The 17,981-nt window shown below is 46.8% G+C and overlaps 1 protein-coding gene across 6 annotated transcripts in view; it reads right to left on the minus strand.

Annotated features, from left to right (window-relative positions):
- Positions 1 to 17,981, minus strand: part of unm_hu7910 (un-named hu7910) — a 426,260-nt gene that overhangs the window by 133,389 nt on the left and 274,890 nt on the right. For all 6 annotated transcript variants that reach the window (XM_085993023.1, XM_085993021.1, XM_085993025.1 and 3 more), the window contains 2 exons: positions 17,388 to 17,474; positions 14,222 to 14,372 (listed from right to left, as the gene is read on the minus strand). In XM_085993023.1, the coding sequence (XP_085849149.1) occupies positions 14,222 to 14,372; positions 17,388 to 17,474 (238 nt within the window). The remainder of the gene's footprint in view (positions 1 to 14,221; positions 14,373 to 17,387; positions 17,475 to 17,981) is intronic.

Here is a 17,981-nt window from a genome sequence, read left to right on the forward strand (position 1 = left end):
CGGAGTAGAAATAGAAGGATATTTCAGTTGAATACGTGGCTAGAGGAATGGTGCAAGGGGGAGGGATTCAAATTCCTGGGACATTAGAACCGGTTCTGGGGGAGGTGGGACCAGTACAAACTGGACGGTTTGCACCTGGGCCGGGACCGACGTCCTAGGGGGAGTGCTTGCTAGTGCCCTGGGGGAGGGTTTAAACTAAAATGGCAGGGGGTTGGGAACCTGAGCAGGGAGACAGAGAAAAGGGAAACGAGGAAAGGGAAACAAGGATAGAAGCAAAAGACAGGAAGGAGAAAAGCAAAGGTGGCAGTCAGAGAAAGCAAGGGTTTAAATCAAACATGGCCACAGTAAATAATAATTCTAAAAGGTCTAAGAGTGTTAAAAAAACAAGCCTGAAGGCTTTGTGTCTTAATGCGAGGAGCACTTGTAATAAGGTGGATGAATTAGCTGCGCAAATAGAGGTAAACGGATATGATATGATTGGGATTATGGAAACATGGCTCCAGGGTGACCAAGGCTAGGAACTCAACATCCAGGGGTATTCAATATTCAGGAAAGACAGGCAAAAATGAAAAGGAGGTGGGGTAGCATTGCTGGTTAAAGAGGGGATTAACACAATTGTAAGGAAGGATATTAGCTCTGATGATGTGGAATCTGTATGGGTAGAACTGAGAAATACCAAGGGGCAGAAAACATTAGTGGGAGTGATATACAGACCCCCAAACAGTAAAGCAGAGGTTGGGGATGGCATTAAACAGGAAATTAGAGATGCGTGCAATAAGGGCACAGCAGTTATCATGGGTGACTTTAATCTACATATAGATTGGGCTAACCAAATTAGTAACAATACTGTGGCGGAGGAATTCCTGGAGTGTATACGGGATGGCTTCCTGGACCAATATGTCGAGGAACCAACTAGAGATCAGGCCATCTTAGACTGGGTATTATGTAATGAGAAAGGATTAATTATCAATCTTGTTGTGCGAGGCCCATTGGGGCGGAGCGATCATAATATGATAGAATTCTTCATTAAGATGGAGAGTGAAATAGTTGACTCAGAGACTAGGGTCCTGAATTTAAATAAAGGAAACTACGATGGTATGAGGCGCGAGTTGGGTAGGATTGATTGGGGAATGTTACTCAAAGGGTTGACGGTGGATAGGCAATGGCAAACATTTAAAGATCGCATGGATGAACTACGGAATTTGTTCATCTCAGTTTGGCATAAAAAAACAAAAAAGGTGACTCAACCGTGGCTAACAAGGGAAATTAGGGATAGCATAAGATCCAAGGAGACAACATATAAATTGGCCAGAAAAAGCAGTAAACCTGAAGATTGGGAGCAGTTTAGGATTCAGCAAAGGAGGACAAAGGGATTAATTAAGAGGGGGAAAATAGAGTATGAGAGTAAGCTTGTAGGGAACATAAAAACTGACTGTAAAAGCTTTTATAGATATGTGAAGAGAAAAAGATTGGTGAAGTCAAGCGTAGGTCCCTTTCAGTCAGAAACAGGGGAATTTATAATGGGGAACAAAGAAATGGTAGACAAATTAAATAAATACTTTGGTTCTGTCTTCACAAAGGAGGACACAAATAACCTCCCAGAGATGTCAGGGAACATAGGCCTAGAAATTCAGTATAGCCACGTTTGGGGCGCTACAGCCGGGCGGCCGCTAAAGTTTGCGCCCGGCGCAACTTCGCGCCACCTTCGCCGATATTCAGTGGCATCGCCCCAAGAGGTTGCTGCTGCGCTAAAACAGGCGATGCACGACTATCATTAGGCGCTAAGCCGGCGGCCCGGGGCGAAACCCCCGAGGGCGGGCGCAGCGCAGGTGCGGCGAGTTGCTGATTGGCGGCAGACACTCTGGCGCCGGTGAGCTCTTAAAGGGGGAGGGTGGATTTGTTTGCCTGCCACGCCCTGCACACTGCAGCCCTGAAGCAAGGCCTGACCACTGCTGCTTGATCTGGACAACGCCCTGGACTATGGAGAAGGCCAGGGAGAGAGCGGAGCGCTTCAGCGACGGTGACCCGAGGGTGCTGGTTGGCGCAGTGGAGCGCAGGCGCCATGTTCTGTTCCCTGAAGGTGGCAGGAGGCCGCTGCCCAGCGCCTATCGGAAAGCCTGGAGGGAGGTGTCAAACAGGGTGACCTCCAACAGCGTGGTTGCCAGGACTCCTGTGCAATGCCGAAAAAAGTTCAACGACCTCACTCGGGTTGTCAGGGTGAGTACCCTTTCCAGTGTCCTCCTCATCCCTGCATGTGCACCTCAGTTTATGGGCAAAGGGACCTGAAAGCCCTAATGCCCAGCCCTCATCCAGCAGCTATGGGACTGTCATGAAATCACTTGCACATTCTGCACTTTACACACTGTAAAAGCTATTCGACCATGGGAGGCTGTACAGCCCAGATCAGGGCTTCAAACTGTCAGGGCTAGTCCACCATGGGAGGCAGTGCAGACAAGATCAGGGCTTCACACTGTGCTTAGAGGCCGTCCTTTCTCTTACAGGGCAAGGTGGCGCACAACCGAAGGCAGCAGCGTGAGACCTGGGGAGGCCATCCTGACCTCAAACAGCTCTCCGACCTGGACCAGCGTGTGGAGCGCATTATGTCAGGCCGGCTGATTGGCCCCGTCGCCAGTGGAGATGCCGACCCTGTTCTGGGCCCCAGTGGGAAGGGCATCACCTTTTTGACCTATCTCTTTCCATTTGCGCCTCAGAACAGCATCCTTTGCCACTGTCAGCCCAATGCAGTGCATAGCAGCACTCACGCCTCCCTCGCTGCCGCCCTGTACTCACTCTAAAGCAACTCTTGTGCCTCCCTGCTTTCAGATGGAGAATCGGCAGGTGAGGAGGCGGGCCCTCAACCTGGCACTGTGAGTGAATCGGAGGGCGAGGAGGAGGAAGAGGAAGCCGGACCATCAGTGCCACCCTCAGCCGAGGCAGCCCATGGCGATGATGGGGACACGTCTTCCCTGGAGGGGAGCCGGGGGGGGGAAGGGTCGGAGGAGAGTGAAGCTCCGGGGCCCAGCGGCCTGCAGCAACGCGGGAGGGGTGGGGAAGCTCGGCGGCCTTCTCCCCGGAGGGTGAGTGCGGCCTCCAGTCCTGCTACGGTGAGCGCAGAGGAGGTGCGGCTCCTAGAGGAAATGGCCGTCCAGGCTGAGCGCAGGCACACTGAGCTCATGGCTGCAGTGGCAAGGATGCCTGACTCCATAGAGTCTCTGTCAAGGAATGTGCAGGAATTCGGAGCAGCACAGGCCAGGAGTCTGCAGGACTTCGTGGCAGCACAGGCGGCTTCCAGCCAAGTGCTCAGTCGTGCCGTCCATTCACTGGCCGGTGTCATGCGGACACAGACCAGGGCCACACTGGCACTAACTGCTGCCACCCTCGCTGGATCGGCCAGGCATCGTCAGGGCACTCGCCGCGCAGCAGCAGCCCAGCAGTCTGTTCTTCAGCAGTTTGCTGCGCATGCTGCAGTGCTGGCCCATGCGAGTGCCAATGTCTCAAGCGACCAGGGAGTACCTGTGATCTGTCAGGTTGGCACCATTCCTGCAGCCGACACTGCCACTCCTCCATTGCAGCTGCCACCAGCCGGACAGACTGCTGCCGCCCAAGCAGAGTTGGAGCAGTCAGCAGCCGGCCCCTCCAGGGCCAGAGCTGGTCCAGGCCGACCCCCAAGGGCATCTGCCGTCTCGCCATCTGACCCTCAGCAGCCTTCTCCCAGCCTTGCTGCAGCCACTGCGGTCCCATTGAGGAGGAGCTGCACGGCGGGCAGGGGCCAGTCACGGATGCGAAAGGCATCACCCTCGCAGGGCAAAAAGTAGAAGGTCTGGCCAAATGCTTTGTGTTTTTTGAAAGGCCGAGACTGGTGTATTTGTGTTTTTTGAAAGGCCGAGACTGGTGTATTTGTGTTTTTGGGGGGGGCTTCTGTCCATTAGTTTGTTATATGGGAAGGGCACAGCGGTATCAAAGTAATAAATGTTCTTAAATCGCACTGTCCATGCTTTCTTTTGGAAGTCCTGGTTGCCCTGCTCGGCTGAGGGCTTGTGGAGCGGCTACATTCATCTTGTGCCATTGGCACAAGCCATTCCCTGAGAGGGGGCCTAGAACCGACGTTCAATAAGCCGCCGACGGGCGGCCCTTGCACTTTCTGCCTCCCTCCTGTGCTGGTCCTCCTCCTCCTCTGGTGGTCCTGCAATGTCTGGTGGCAGTGGCTGAGTCCTGCGGATAGCCAGGTTGTGCAGCATGCAGCACACGACCACGAAATGGGAGACTCGCTCAGGCGAGTACTGTAGGGCTCCTCCGGAACGATCCAGACAGCGGAACCGTTGCTTCAGGACGCCGATTATTTGCTCAATGAGGTTCCTGGTTGCTTGATGGCTGCCATTGTATCCCTCTTCAGCAGGGGTGCTGGGCTCATGGAGCGGGGTCATCAGCCAGGTGCACAAAGGATAGCCTTTGTCCCCGAGAAGCCATCCTCGTGGGTGAGGCTGGGCCTGGAACATGTCTGCCACAGAAGTCTGGCGCAGGATGAAGGCATCGTGGCTGCTGCCTGGAAAGCGGGCATTGACAGCTAGGATGATCTGCCTGTGGTCACACACCAACTGCACGTTGAGCGAATGGTAGCCCTTCCAGTTGCGGTAATCCTCGGCATGCTCTAGAGGTGCCCGCAAAGCCACATGCGTGCAGTCAATGGCGCCCTGCACCATGGGGAAGCTCGCTAATGCTGCAAAGCCCATTGCACACTGTTGCTGCTTGACAAGGGCCATGGAGAAGGAGATGAACTGACGTCTCCTTCTGAAAAGGGCATTGGTCACCTGGCGGATGCAGCAATGTACGGCGAACTGGGAGATGTTGGAAATGTCCCCAGCAGCGGATTGGAAGAAGCCAGTGGCATAGAAGTTGAGAGACACCGTCACCTTCACTGCCACCGACAGAGACGTCCTGCTCCTCAGCTGTGGCTGCAGATCTCCGCGAAGCAGGTGGCAGATCTCAGTGACCACCGCCCTTCGGAATCGCAGCCTCCGAACACACTGCTCGTCAGACATGTTCAAATATGAGAACTGCTGGCGGTATACCCTGGGTGGGTAAGGCCTCCTTAGCCGACGCCTGTTGCCCCTTCTCCCTCTGGCCATGACTGCCACTCTCTCACGGCATCTCTGAGCCCTTTGAATGCAATGGAGAAGGCCAACATTTGCACCCATTGCAGCCCCCATTATGTTTCCAATCAATGCTATGGCTCTGAAGTTAAAGACAAGTGCAAAGCTGTGGCCTGAAGCCACAAGTACCAGTGCGAGTGTTGAGCCAAACCAGAAAGCTCTCTACCTTTGTCTCTCTGCAAAGATCCGTCTCTCACAAAGAAGGAGTGTTGCAAAATGGCTGCCATTTCTACTGCAGGAGGAGTGCCCTTTAATTAGCTCCCCCCGCGCCCCGCAGTGACTGGGAACTGTTCCCCTCCACCAGTCGCTAGGGGCGCCAGGCGCGCAATAGACTGGCGCCACTGAATTTCCGGTTTGGGGCGCACAAAGGGCGTTGCACGATGAAATGACGCCAGGATCTGCGCGCGCAGCTGAGCGCGCGCAAAGGCTTTGCGCCGCCACTAAATCTTTACTGAAGTTGGGGAGAGGCGCAGATCGCGCAGCGCCTGGCCGCTAGCCGCCTAGCGCCCCACATCTCCTCCTCCTGAGGCCATAGGGTCTAATGAGAGGGAGGAACTGAATGAAATCAGTATTTGTAGGGAAATGGTGTTAGGGAAATTGATGGGATTGAAGGCCGATAAATCCCAAGAGCCTGATAATCTACATCCTAGGGTACTTAAGGAAGTGGCCCTAGAAATAGTAGATGCATTGTTGGTCATCTTCCAAAATTCTATAGACTCTGGAACAGTTCCCATGGATTGGAGGGTAGCTAATGTTACCCCACTGTTAAAAAAAGGTGGTAGAGAGAAAACAGGGAATTATAGACCGGTAAGCCTGACATCGGTAGTGGAGAAAATGCTTGAGAACATTATAAAAGATGTAATGGCAGAGCACTTGGAAAATAGTTACAGGATCGGACAAAGTCAACATGGATTTACAATAGGTAAATCGTGCTTGGCTAATCTACTGGAATTTTTTGAGGAAGTAGCTGGTAGAATAGATAAGGGAGAACCAGTGGATGTGGTATATTTGGACTTTCAGAAGGCTTTCGATAAGGTCCCGCATAAGAGATTAGCGTGTAAAGTTAAGGCACATAGGGTTGGGGGCAAGGTACTGACTTGGATAGAGAACTGGTTGGCAGAGAGAAAGCAAAGAGTTGGAATAAATGGGTCTTTCTCCGAGTGGCAGGCAGTGACTAGTGGGGTACCGCAGGGATTGGTCCTTGGACCCCAGCTATTCACAATATATATTAATGATCTAGACAAGGGAACTAGATGTAATATCTCCAAGTTTGCAGACGACACAAAGCTGGGTGGGCGTGTGTGCTGTGAGGAGGATGCCGAGAAACTCCAGTATGATTTGGACAGGTTGGGTGATTATACTGCATCTGCCATGCATCTGCCCAATGTGGATAAATGCAAGGTTATCCACCGTGGTGGCAAAAACAGGAAGGCAGATTATTATCTGAACGGCAATAGATTGGGAGAAGGGGAAGTGCAACGAGACCTGGGTGTCCTTGTGCACCAGTCGCTGAAGGTAAGCATGCAGGTGCAGCAGGCAGTTAAGAAGGCAAATGGTATGTTGGCCTTCGTAGCGAGAGGGTTTGAGTACAGGAACAAGGATGTCTTGCTGCAGTTGTACAGGGCCTTGGTGAGACCACACCTTGAGTATTGTGTGCAGTTTTGGTCGCCGTATCTGAGGAAGGATGTTCTTGCCATGGAGGGAGTGCAGCGGAGATTCACCAGACTGATACCTGGGATGGCAGGAATGACGTATGAAGAGCGATTGGGTCGATTGGGCTTATACTCGCTGGAGTTTAGAAGAATGAGAGGGGATCTCATTGAAACTTATAAAATTCTAACAGGACTAGACAGACTAGATGCAGGAAGGATGTTCCCGATGGCGGGGGAGTCCAGAAGCAGGGGTCACAGTCTAAGGATAAGGGGTAAGCCATTTAGGACAGAGATGAGGAGGAATTTCTTCACCCAGAGAGCGGTGAACCTGTGGAATTCTCTACCACAGAAGTTGAGGCCAATTCATTCAATATATTCAAGAAGGAGTTAGATATATTTCTTAAGGCTAAAGGGATATGGGGAGAAAGCAGGGACAGGGTACTGAATTTGGATGATCAGCCATGATCTCATTGAATGGCGGAGCAGGCTCGAGGGGCCGAATGGCCTACTCCTGCTCCTATCTTCTATGTTTCTATGTCACTGGCACTACCCTCATATATCCAAGGAGGATTAGAATATTGTGGCCAGAAGCCTCTGCAATTTCCACCCATACTTTCCTCAGTAACCTAGGATGCACTCCATCCAGACCAAGTGACATTTCTACTTTGAGGACTGCCAACCATTTAAGTAACTCTTCTTTATCTATTTTTATCCTATCCAATTTTGCTACTGCCTCTCCCTTTACTGCTACATTGGCAGCATCCACTTCTCCAGTGAAGACAGATGCAAAGTACTGATTTAGTACCTCAGCCATGCCCTCTGCCTGCATAGAATATCTCCTTTTTGGTCCCTAATCGGCCCCACTCTTCCTTTTACTACCCTTTTACTATTTATGTGTTTATAAAAAAACTTTTGGGCTCCCTTTTATGTTAGTTGCTAATCTATTATAATTTTCTCTTTTTTAGATCTCCTCTGTACTTTCTATGTTCAGTTTGGTTCTCTACTGTATTATGAACCATACAATTGTCATAAGCCTCCTTTTTCTGTCTCATTTTAACTCTAAGGGGAAAAATTTCAGTTGGTTTGCGCCTCCCGTAAGCGCCTTAAGAGGGCGCTAATGGGGCGCAAAGGAACTAGCGCCCATGCACGGCGATGTTTGTGCCACTCACAAAATTAACTAGACATTTTGTGGCGGCTATAAACACTACCGCCAGGATTTCCTGCGCCGGCAGATCGTGACGTCAGTGTGCAATGCCCCGGACCGGATATTGAGTGCCCCCCCTGTCTTACCGCCTGCCGCTAGCAACGACAGGTTGAGGGGAGCGTTTTGCAGTCGGGAAGGGACTAGGGGAGTGCTATTTAAAGGCGACCTCTTCCTGCCTTTTTTTGTCGCCGAAATTTTTGCACCACGCATTCTGAGTGAGAGAGAGAGAGAGAGAGAGAGAGAGAGAGAGACTGCAGGAGATATTCAAAGCTGTGTTGAGGAGTTTTGGGTACTGAGCAGCACTTTGCAGGTTCTTTCTGATTTGATCTTCCTTGCATCGATTTAAAAGAGAATATGGGGGCTGCACTCTGAGCTCTTTCCCTGGGCCTCTCCTTTGTTCTTCACAACAGATTTGATGTACAGGTCTCTCCAGGCTGAGATTCAAGGCTGCAATGAGCAGGTTGTGGATGGAGAGCAAGATCGACACTCCCCTTTACGAACTGGCCGGTGCCAGTGTGTCTGTGTTCCATTGCTGACTGACATCACATGAGCTTCGCCAGCGCTCTGAGGTAGCTCCTCGGCCTTTGCGCCTGAAGACAGGTGTGTTGCGCCTGATTTAGCGCTCCAATCACCTCCAGGAACGATAAAAGCCAAGTTTGCAGTCGGAGGTGATAATTAGCGCTAGGTGCTAATCTTTGCACCCGGCCGATAATTGCGCCCCAAATGGGGCGATACTGAATTTCTTCCCCTATATCTTTAGTCATCCAGGGAGCTCCAAGCTTTGGATGTCCTTCCTTTCTCATGGGAATATGTCTACTCTGTACCCGAACCATCTCCTCCTTGAAAGCCTCCAATTTGTTCAATTACTGTTTTGCCTACCAATTTTTGATTCCAGTCCACCTGGGCCAGATCCCTTTTCAACTCACTGAAGTTAGCCTTCCTCCAGTAAATATTTTTGGGCTTGATTGTACCATGTCCTTTTCCATAACTATCCTAAACCTAATGATATTATGTTTCCCCAAATGCTCTCCCACTGAAACATGCTCCACTTGTCCCAGTTCATTGCCCAGAACTAGATCCAGCATTACGTCCTTCCTCATTGGGCTGGAAAAACACAGATCAGGAAAGTTCTCTCGTACACATTTCAGGAATTCCTCCCCTTCTTTGCCCTTTACACTGTTACTATCCCAGTCTATAATAGGATAATTGAAGTCCTCCACTATCACTGCTCTGTAGCTGTTGCATCTTTCTGTAATGCCCGCATATTTGCTCCTCTATCTCCTTCCCACTATTTGCTGGCCTATAGTATATACCCAGTAGCGTAATAGTTCCTCTATTTATTCCTTAATTCTAACCAAATAGATTTGGACTTTGACCCCTCAACTACATCATCCCTCTCCAGTGCTATAACAGTTTCTTTGATCAATACTGCCCCCCCTCCTCCTTTTAATCCTTCCCCATCTTTCCTTAATACCTTGCTGCCAGGAATATTAAGTTCCCAACTCTCCCCTTCTTTGAGCCAGGTCTCTGTTATTGCCACTATATCATAGTCCCATGTGATAACTTGCGCCTGCAGCTCACCAACCTTATTTAGCTACGTACATTCTCTCCAAACCCATCTTATATACCGCGTATTTGCCCCTGTCTGAGCCCTCCTATTTCTGAACTATTCTTTATTCTAGTGCTATTTGCCTCTCCCAGTCCTCTGTGCACCTTGTTTTTCCTCTCTAATGTTTCATCCTTTTGTTCATCCCCCAGCCAAATTAGTCTAAACAGTACTAGTTAACCTTCCTGCGAGGACATTGGTTCCAGCTCTGTTGACGTGCAACCTATCCACCTTGAACAGGTCCCTCCTGCCCCAGAACTGGTCCCAATGCCTCAGGAATCTGAAGCTCTCCCTCCAGCATCATTTCTCCAGCCACTCAGTTATAAAGGGTACTGGTGAGGCCACACCTGGAATACTGCGTACAGTTTTGGTTTCCATATTTAAGAAAAGATATACTTGCTCTCGAGGCGGTTCAGAGAAGGTTCACTCGGTTGATTCCGGAGATGAGGGGGTTGATGTATGAGGAAAGGTTGAGTAGGTTGGGCCTCTACTCATTGGAATTCAGAAGAATGAGAGGCGATCTTATCGAAACATATAAGATTGTGAGGGGGCTTGATTGGGTGGATGCGGTGAGGATGTTTCCACTGATGGGTGAGACTAGAACTAGGGGGCATAATCTTAGAATAAGGGGCTGCCCTTTCAAAACTGAGATGAGGAGAAACTTCTTCACTCAGAGGGTAGTAAATCTGTGGAATTTGCTACCTCAGAGAGCTGTGGAAGCTGCGACATTAAATAAATTTAAAACGGAGATAGACAGTTTCCTAGCTGATAAGGGAATTAGGGGTTACGGGGAGCGGGCAGAGAAGTGGAGGTGAGTCTAGGTTCGGATCAGCCATGATCCTATTGAGTGGCGGAGCAGGCCCGAGGGGCCGTATGGCCTACTCCTGCTCCTACTTCTTATGTTCACACGTTAACCTGTTTTATCTTACTATTCCTATATTCACTAGCGTGTAGCTCCGGGAGTAATCCAGAGATTACTACCTTTGAGGTCCTGCTTTTTAACTTCCTCCCTAGCTTCTGAAATTCTGACTGCAGGACATCAATGCGTTTCCTTTCTATGTCATTGGATCCCATACATACCACAACTACTGGCTGTTTTCCTTCTCCCCTCAAAATGTTCTGCATCTTCTCAGTGATGTCCTTTACCCTGGCACCAGGGAGGCAACACACCAAGCGGGACTCACAACGGTGGTTGCAGAAATGCCTGTCTATCCCGACTATCGAATCCCCACAGTGCAGTGGATGTGCTCTAGACTGCACTCCCCACTGTGTCGTCACTCTCACTGGTATTCAGCGCTGAAAACTGGTTTGAGAGTGGTACACTCCCGGAGGATTCCTGCACTGCCTGCCTCTTTCCACCCTGCCAGATGGCCACCCACTAACTATTCTCCTGAACTCTATTGCTGCGAGGTGACCAACTCCTGGAACATGCACTCCAGGAAATTCTCAGCCTCCCATATGAGGTAGGGAACAGGGAATGGAGTTTTTATAGTTTGTCCAGGGCTCCATTCTTACCCAGTACATAAGAAGCCTAACACGAGAGGAATCACTATTGGATCTAGTAATATATATGGGAAATAAATGAGAGCAGATAAGAGAAGCAAGCATTGAGCAACAGTGATCATAACATAATAAGCTTTAAAATAACGATCGAGAAAGACACAAGTAAGACAAAGACCAAATAGATTGTGAAAATAGCTCATTTTGAGGGAATGAGAATGGAACTAAAAAAAGTGGAAAAAAAATTGATAGAATAGCAGTGGGAAATATTTAAAATGGTGATTAAGATTTCAGGAGAAATATATTCTTCTAAAAAACAAGAACAAACTCGCCAATAATAAAACACCATGGATGAATAAAGAGATAAGGGTAAAACTGAAACTAAAGAAAAAGATATACACACTAAGTACATAGACAATAAAGGAGGATGCCAAAAGGGAATAGGAAGAGATTAGGAAAGTAAAAAAAAAAACTTAAAAAAAATTAGGAAAGCAAAGAGGAACTATGAAATTGAATTATCGAGGCTTGACCACCTTTATTGAATTCTTTGAAGTAACAGAAAGAGTAGACAAGGCTAATGCAGATGATGTAATATATTTGGATTTTCAAAAGGCCTTCAATAAGTAGACTTATGACTAAGGTCAGAGCATGTGAAGTCAGGAGGGAAGTGGTGTTGCACAGAGACCATTGCGGGGATCTCTGTTGTTCACAATTTACATTAATGAGTTGGAATTGGGAATCGGAAATACAATTTCAAAATTTGCACTGACACCAAATTGGGTGGTATAGTTAATACAAAGGAAGAATGCGACAAAATACATTAATAAACTTGCAGAATGGGCGTGCAATTGACAAATGAATTTCAATATAGGTAAGTGTAAGATGGTACATTTTGTAAGAACAATAAGGAGGCCACATACTGCTTGGATAATAATGGCCTAAATGGAGTAGAGGAGCACTGGGATCTAGGGGTACAGATACACAAATCATAAAGCAGCAATGCAAGTTAATAAGGCCATTAAAAAAAGCAAGCCAAGCACTGGGGTTCATTTCTAGAGGGATAGAATTGAGATGTGGAGAAGTTATGTTAAACTTATATAGAACCATGGTTAGACCACACTTGGAGTACTGTGCACAGTTCTGGTCTCTATATTATAAAACGGATACAGAGGCATTGGAGAAGGTGTGCAAAAGATTCACAAGGATTATATTAGAACTGAGGATATATACTCATCAGGAAAGGCTGAACAGGTAGGGGCTCTTTTCTCCAGAAAAGAGAAGGCTGAGGAGTGACCTGATAGAGGTCTTCAACCTAATGAAAGGGTTTGATAAGGTAGATATAGAGAAAATGTTTCCACTTGTGGGGGTATCCAAAACTACAGACATAAATATAAGATAGTCACTATTAAATACAATAGGGAATTCAGGAGAAACTTCTTTACCCAAAGAGTGGTAGGAATGAGGAACTCGTTACCACAAGCAGTAGTTGAGGCCAACAGCATAGATGCATTTAAGGGGGAGCTAGATAAGCACATGAAGGAAAAAGGAATAGAAGGATAAGGATATGCTGATAGGATTAGATGAAGAGGGGTGGGAGGAGTTCGCGTGAAGCATAAACACCGGTATAGACAAGTTGAACCGAATGGCTCGTTTCTGAGCTGTCGATTCTATTTAACTCTATCCCTCTCCCATTCCCCTGTTCCAAACATTGTCCTCCTTTCACTTTTATCTTGTTGCACACTCGACTGACGTCACGATCTGCCGGCGCAGGAGATCGTGGCGGTACTGTTTAGCGCCGCCGCAAAATGTCTAGTTAATTTCGTGAGTGGCGCAAACATCGCCGCGCATGGGCGCGAGTTGCTTTTATACCCCATTAGCGCCCTCTGAAGGCGCTAACGGGAGGCGCAAACCAACTGAATTTTTCCCCCCAGTCATAACGGCACAAAAGGAGGCCATTCGGCCCGTCAAGTCCGTGCCGGCTCTCTGTAGACCAACCCAGTCAGTCCCATTCCCCGCTCTATCCCCGTAGCCCTGCAAGTTTATTTCCCTCAAGTGCCTATCCAATCTCCCCTTGAAAGCATTGAGTGTCTCCACTTCCACCACTTCCATCGGCAGTGAGTTCCAGGTCATCACCACTCGCTGCATAAAAAAGTTTTTCCCTCATGTCCCCCCTGTACCTCTTGCCCAAAACCTTAAATCTGTGACCCTAGTCCTTCTACCATCAACTAGTAGGAACAGCCTTTCCCCGGCTAGCCTATCCAAACCCGTCATGATCTTGTACACCTCTATCAAATCACCCCTCAATCTTCTTTGCTCTAATGAAAACAAATCCAGCTTCTCCAACCTGTCCTTGTAGCCAAGATTCCCCCATCCCCAGAACCATTCCAGTAAATCTCCTCTGCCCCCTCTCAAGGGCCTTCACATCCCTTCCTAAAGTGTGTTGCCTCTATCTCTCTACTGCATTAAAAAAAAATTACCATTGCTTCACTGAATTGTTCTTCCTTGCTCCCCTCCCAAGGTCAAAATAAATCATCTACATGCTCTTTCATGTCCCTGCATCCTCAATGTGTTGAAGGATTGAAATAGACTGCGATGCCCCCGTCCTCGCAATCAATTACCCTTTTAATCAACCTGTGCTTGCCATCTTTCTGTATTTATATTACATGTATATTATGTAATGCTTATATTGTCTGGACTATTTTCATTGCTCCAGTGCAAATATCATTGTCCAATAACAGTAGCAGGCACGACTTATTCATAACTAGATTTCTATATCTACTCAATCTGATCTGATCCCTCTCCCTCTGTGCAACTCAGTAATTACCCCAGAAGTGTTACTAGCTTGTTCTAGATGCTATTTCCATTTAGACTTTTTTTTATCCCTTTGTTTCTCTCTTGGCCTCCCTACTTCTCATTCTCTCTGTTTTGGCCCTTTATTTTTTTTGATCTGCTACACTGACCATGGGGAGAGATGAACATCAGGCCAGTAATTTGTCCTCCTTTTTAATTTGAAAGTCAAAAGGTTGAACTTCATGATTTGAGGTACTGATTCAAATCAGTTATTACAACTTTCAATAAGCTATACAAAGTTTACAAATACATTCCTCACCTAAAAACTGCTGTCTGTTTGCCTGTCGTTTAATTGTTAGCTTCACCAGATCTGCAGTTGGATTTGGCATGTCAGCCACTTCTCCATAGGTATTGATTGCTCTTTGAAGTATCTCATTGCTTCGCATCTTCTCTGCCAAATCATCCTCTGACTAGATGAAACCATAAAGTATTATCTGCACAATACTGTATTCAGTTTAATACAAACTGCATTACAAAATAACGCTTCAGAATGCTTTTATGTTGCTAATTCTCTGCAGCTGGATAGAAACTCACTAAGTGTGTGAGAATATTTTCCTATGAATAAAACCTCCATCCAAAAATACTTTGACAAATCGTTGTGATTTTCATTTCCTATTAGGTGAGAGATAAATGTTAAGTACATAGAAGCCAGTCTCAGCAGTATTTCCGCTCCATTTTCATATATGATTTTATTTTAAAAGATACCCTCCTTCATTGATTGCTCCTATAGCAGGCTCCTCACCAACATGCAGCCTTCTCCAGCTCCCCACAATGGTATGGCATAGAAACATAGAAGATAGGAGCAGGAGTAGGTCATTCAGCCCCTCGAGCCTGCTCCGCCATTCGATGAGATCATGGCTGATCATCCAAACTCAGTACCCTGTACCTGCCTTCTCCCCATATCCCTTGATACCTTTAGCTCTAAGAAATATATCTAACTCCTTCTTGAATATATTTAAAGACTTGGTCTCAACCGCCTTCTGTGGTAGAGAATTCCACAGGTTCACCACTCTCTGGGTGAAGAAATTCCTCCTCATCTCTGTCCTAAATGGCTTACCCCTTATCCTTAGACTATGACCCCTGGTTCTGGACTCTCCGACCATCGGGAACATTCTACCTGCATCTAGTTTGTCCAGACCTGTCAGAATTTTATAAGTTTCGATGAGATCCCCTCTCATTCTTCTAAACTCCAGCGAGTATAAGCCCAATCGGCCCAATCTCTCCTCATACGTCATTCCTGCCATCCCAGGGATCAGCCTTGTGAATCTTCGCTGAACTCCTTCCATGGCAAGAACATCCTTCCTCAGATAAGGTGACCAAAACTGCACACAGTCTCACCAAGGCCCTGTACAACTGCAGCAGGACATCCTTGCTCCTGTACTCAAACCCTTTTGCTATGAAAGCCAACATACCATTTGCCTTCTTCACCGCCTGCTGCACCTGCATGCTTACCTTCAGCGACTGGTGCACAAGGACACCCAGGTCTCGTTGCACTTCCCCTTCTCCCAATCTATTGCCATTCAGATAATAGTCTGCCTTTCTGTTTTTGACACCAAAGTGGATAACCTCGCATTTATCCATGTTATATTGCATCTGCCACGCTTCTGCCCAATCACCCAACCTGTCCAAATCATCCTGGAGTTTCTCGGTATCCTCCTCGCAGCACACACGCCCACCCAGCTTTGTGTCATCTGCAAACTTGGAGATATTACATCTAGTTCCCTTATCTAGATCATTAATGTATATTGTGAATAGCTGGGGTCCAAGGACCGATCCCTGCGGTACCCCACTAGTCACTGCCTGCCACTCGGAAAAAGACCCGTTAATTCCTACTCTCTGCTTTCTGTCCGCCAACCAGTTCTCTATCCAAGTCAATACCTTGCCCCCAATCCCATGTGCCTTAACTTTACATGCTAATCCCTTATGTGGGACCTTATCGAAAGACTTTTGAAAGTCCAAATACACCACATCTACTGGTTCTCCCTTATCTATTTTCCCAGTTACATCCTCAAAAAATTCCAGTAGTCAAGCACGATTTACCTTTTGTAAATCCATGTTGACTTTGTCCGATCCTGTCACTGTTTTCCAAGTGCTCAGCTATTACATCCTTTATAATGGACTCTAGCATTTTCCCCACTACCGATGTCAGGCTTACCGGTCTGTAATTCCCCGCTTTCTCTCTACCACCCTTTTTGAATAGTGGGGTAACATTAGATACCCTCCAATCCATGGGTACAGTTCCAAATTCCAGCGAATGTTGGAAGATGATCAGCAATGCATCTACTATTTCTAGGGCCACTTCCTTAAGTACCCTAGGATGTAGATTATCAGGCCCTGGGGATTTATCGGCCTTCAATCCCATCAATTTCCCCAACACCATTTCCCTACAAATACTGATTTCTTTCAGTTCCTCCCTCTCATCAGACCCTATGCTCGCCAACATCTCTGGGAGGTTATTTGTGTCCTCCTTTGTGAAGACAGAACCAAAATATGCATTTAATAGGTCTGCCATTTCTTTGTTCCCCATTATAACTTCCCCTGCTTCTGACTGCAAGGGACCTACACTTGATTTCACTAATCTTTTTCTCTTCACATATCTATAAAAGCTCTTAGTCAGTTTTTATGTTCCCTGAAAGCTTACTTTCATATTCTATTTTCCCCTTCTTAATTAATCCCTTTGTCCTCCTTTGTTGAATCCTAAACTGCTCCCAATCCTCAGGGTTACTGCTTTTTCTGGCCAATTTATATGCCCTCTCCTTGGATCTTATGCTATCCCTAATTTCCCTTGTTAGCCACGGTTGAGTCACCCTTTTTGTTTTATTCTTATCCCAAACTGGGATGAACAACTTCTGTAGTTCATCCATGCGGTCTTTGATAATTGACAAAACAACATGGAAATAACTTAAAGATGTTGAACATAATCATGGCTCTTTGTAACTAAGCAATGAATATACTTGTAACTATACTGATTGCGAGGTTCCTTCTTGAGCAATTTTTCACCAATTACTATACCTATCAACATTTAATATACTGCAGTTATGAAAAGGCATGGTTCCTTCGCCTGATTCTTATGCTGGAAACTGTACATGCGTGGACATTAGTTAAAGAAAGGATTGGACATGACTATGATGCCCCCCACAATTTACTTGCCTGCCAGCACTCATCATCTAGGCTCACATGAGGAATAACCTACTTGGGAGATGTATCAGTGAAGGACACGTGCTCATTGAATCATACCCCATAGTCAGCTACTTAAGAGGGGAGGAAAACTGGAAAAAAATCTGTTCTCTGGCATGTGAAAGAGAAGTTTAAAAATAACAGAGCACACTTCTCCTTAACTATTTTTCAACATTAAAATTGAAGTAAAAAAATAAGAGCCAGTGAATCTCTACGCTTGCAGCATAAAGTTTACAAAGTGTACTTGCCTGGGCTTTTCCATATTTAGCTCGGGGACTCTGAGGATAGCTTCTCAGAAGTTCATTAAATGCCTTGAGCGCTTCTTCAGATTTGCCCTAAAGGGGGAAGTAAGAGAAAGTTTAATGTTAATGTTTTGGAAATGTTTGTAAATCCTGCAAAAAACCCTATAACTGATATTTCAGAACAAGTTTAAATAAGGTTTCATAACAACTCAAAGTTGAGCTGCTAAACCAGGTTATCTCAAGATAATTACCATAGAGGAAGGCCATTCAGCCCATCTTAATTAATTTATCTATTAGCATCTTACAGTTCCCACTGCAGCATCCAATTGTTTCATAAATGATTCTGTAAATTCATTCCATATGTTGATCACTGTGAAGAATTTCCTGATATCAGACCTAGCTTGATTTTTTACTGGTTTTAACCTGGGTGCCTTGGTCCTACTTTCGCAAGATATTTTAAAGTAATATTCCGAATTTACCTTTTCCACATCATTAGCTATCTTGTATACTTCTATAAGATCACCTCTTCGACACCACCTTTCCAAACTGAAGAGCACAAATTTAGCAGACGTTCCTCCAAATGTACACCTCTAACACTGG

This window comes from Somniosus microcephalus, chromosome 7, assembly GCF_052327205.1.
Source record: "Somniosus microcephalus isolate GS21.2 chromosome 7, FLI_Smic_1.0, whole genome shotgun sequence".
Classification (NCBI taxonomy): domain Eukaryota; kingdom Metazoa; phylum Chordata; class Chondrichthyes; order Squaliformes; family Somniosidae; genus Somniosus; species Somniosus microcephalus.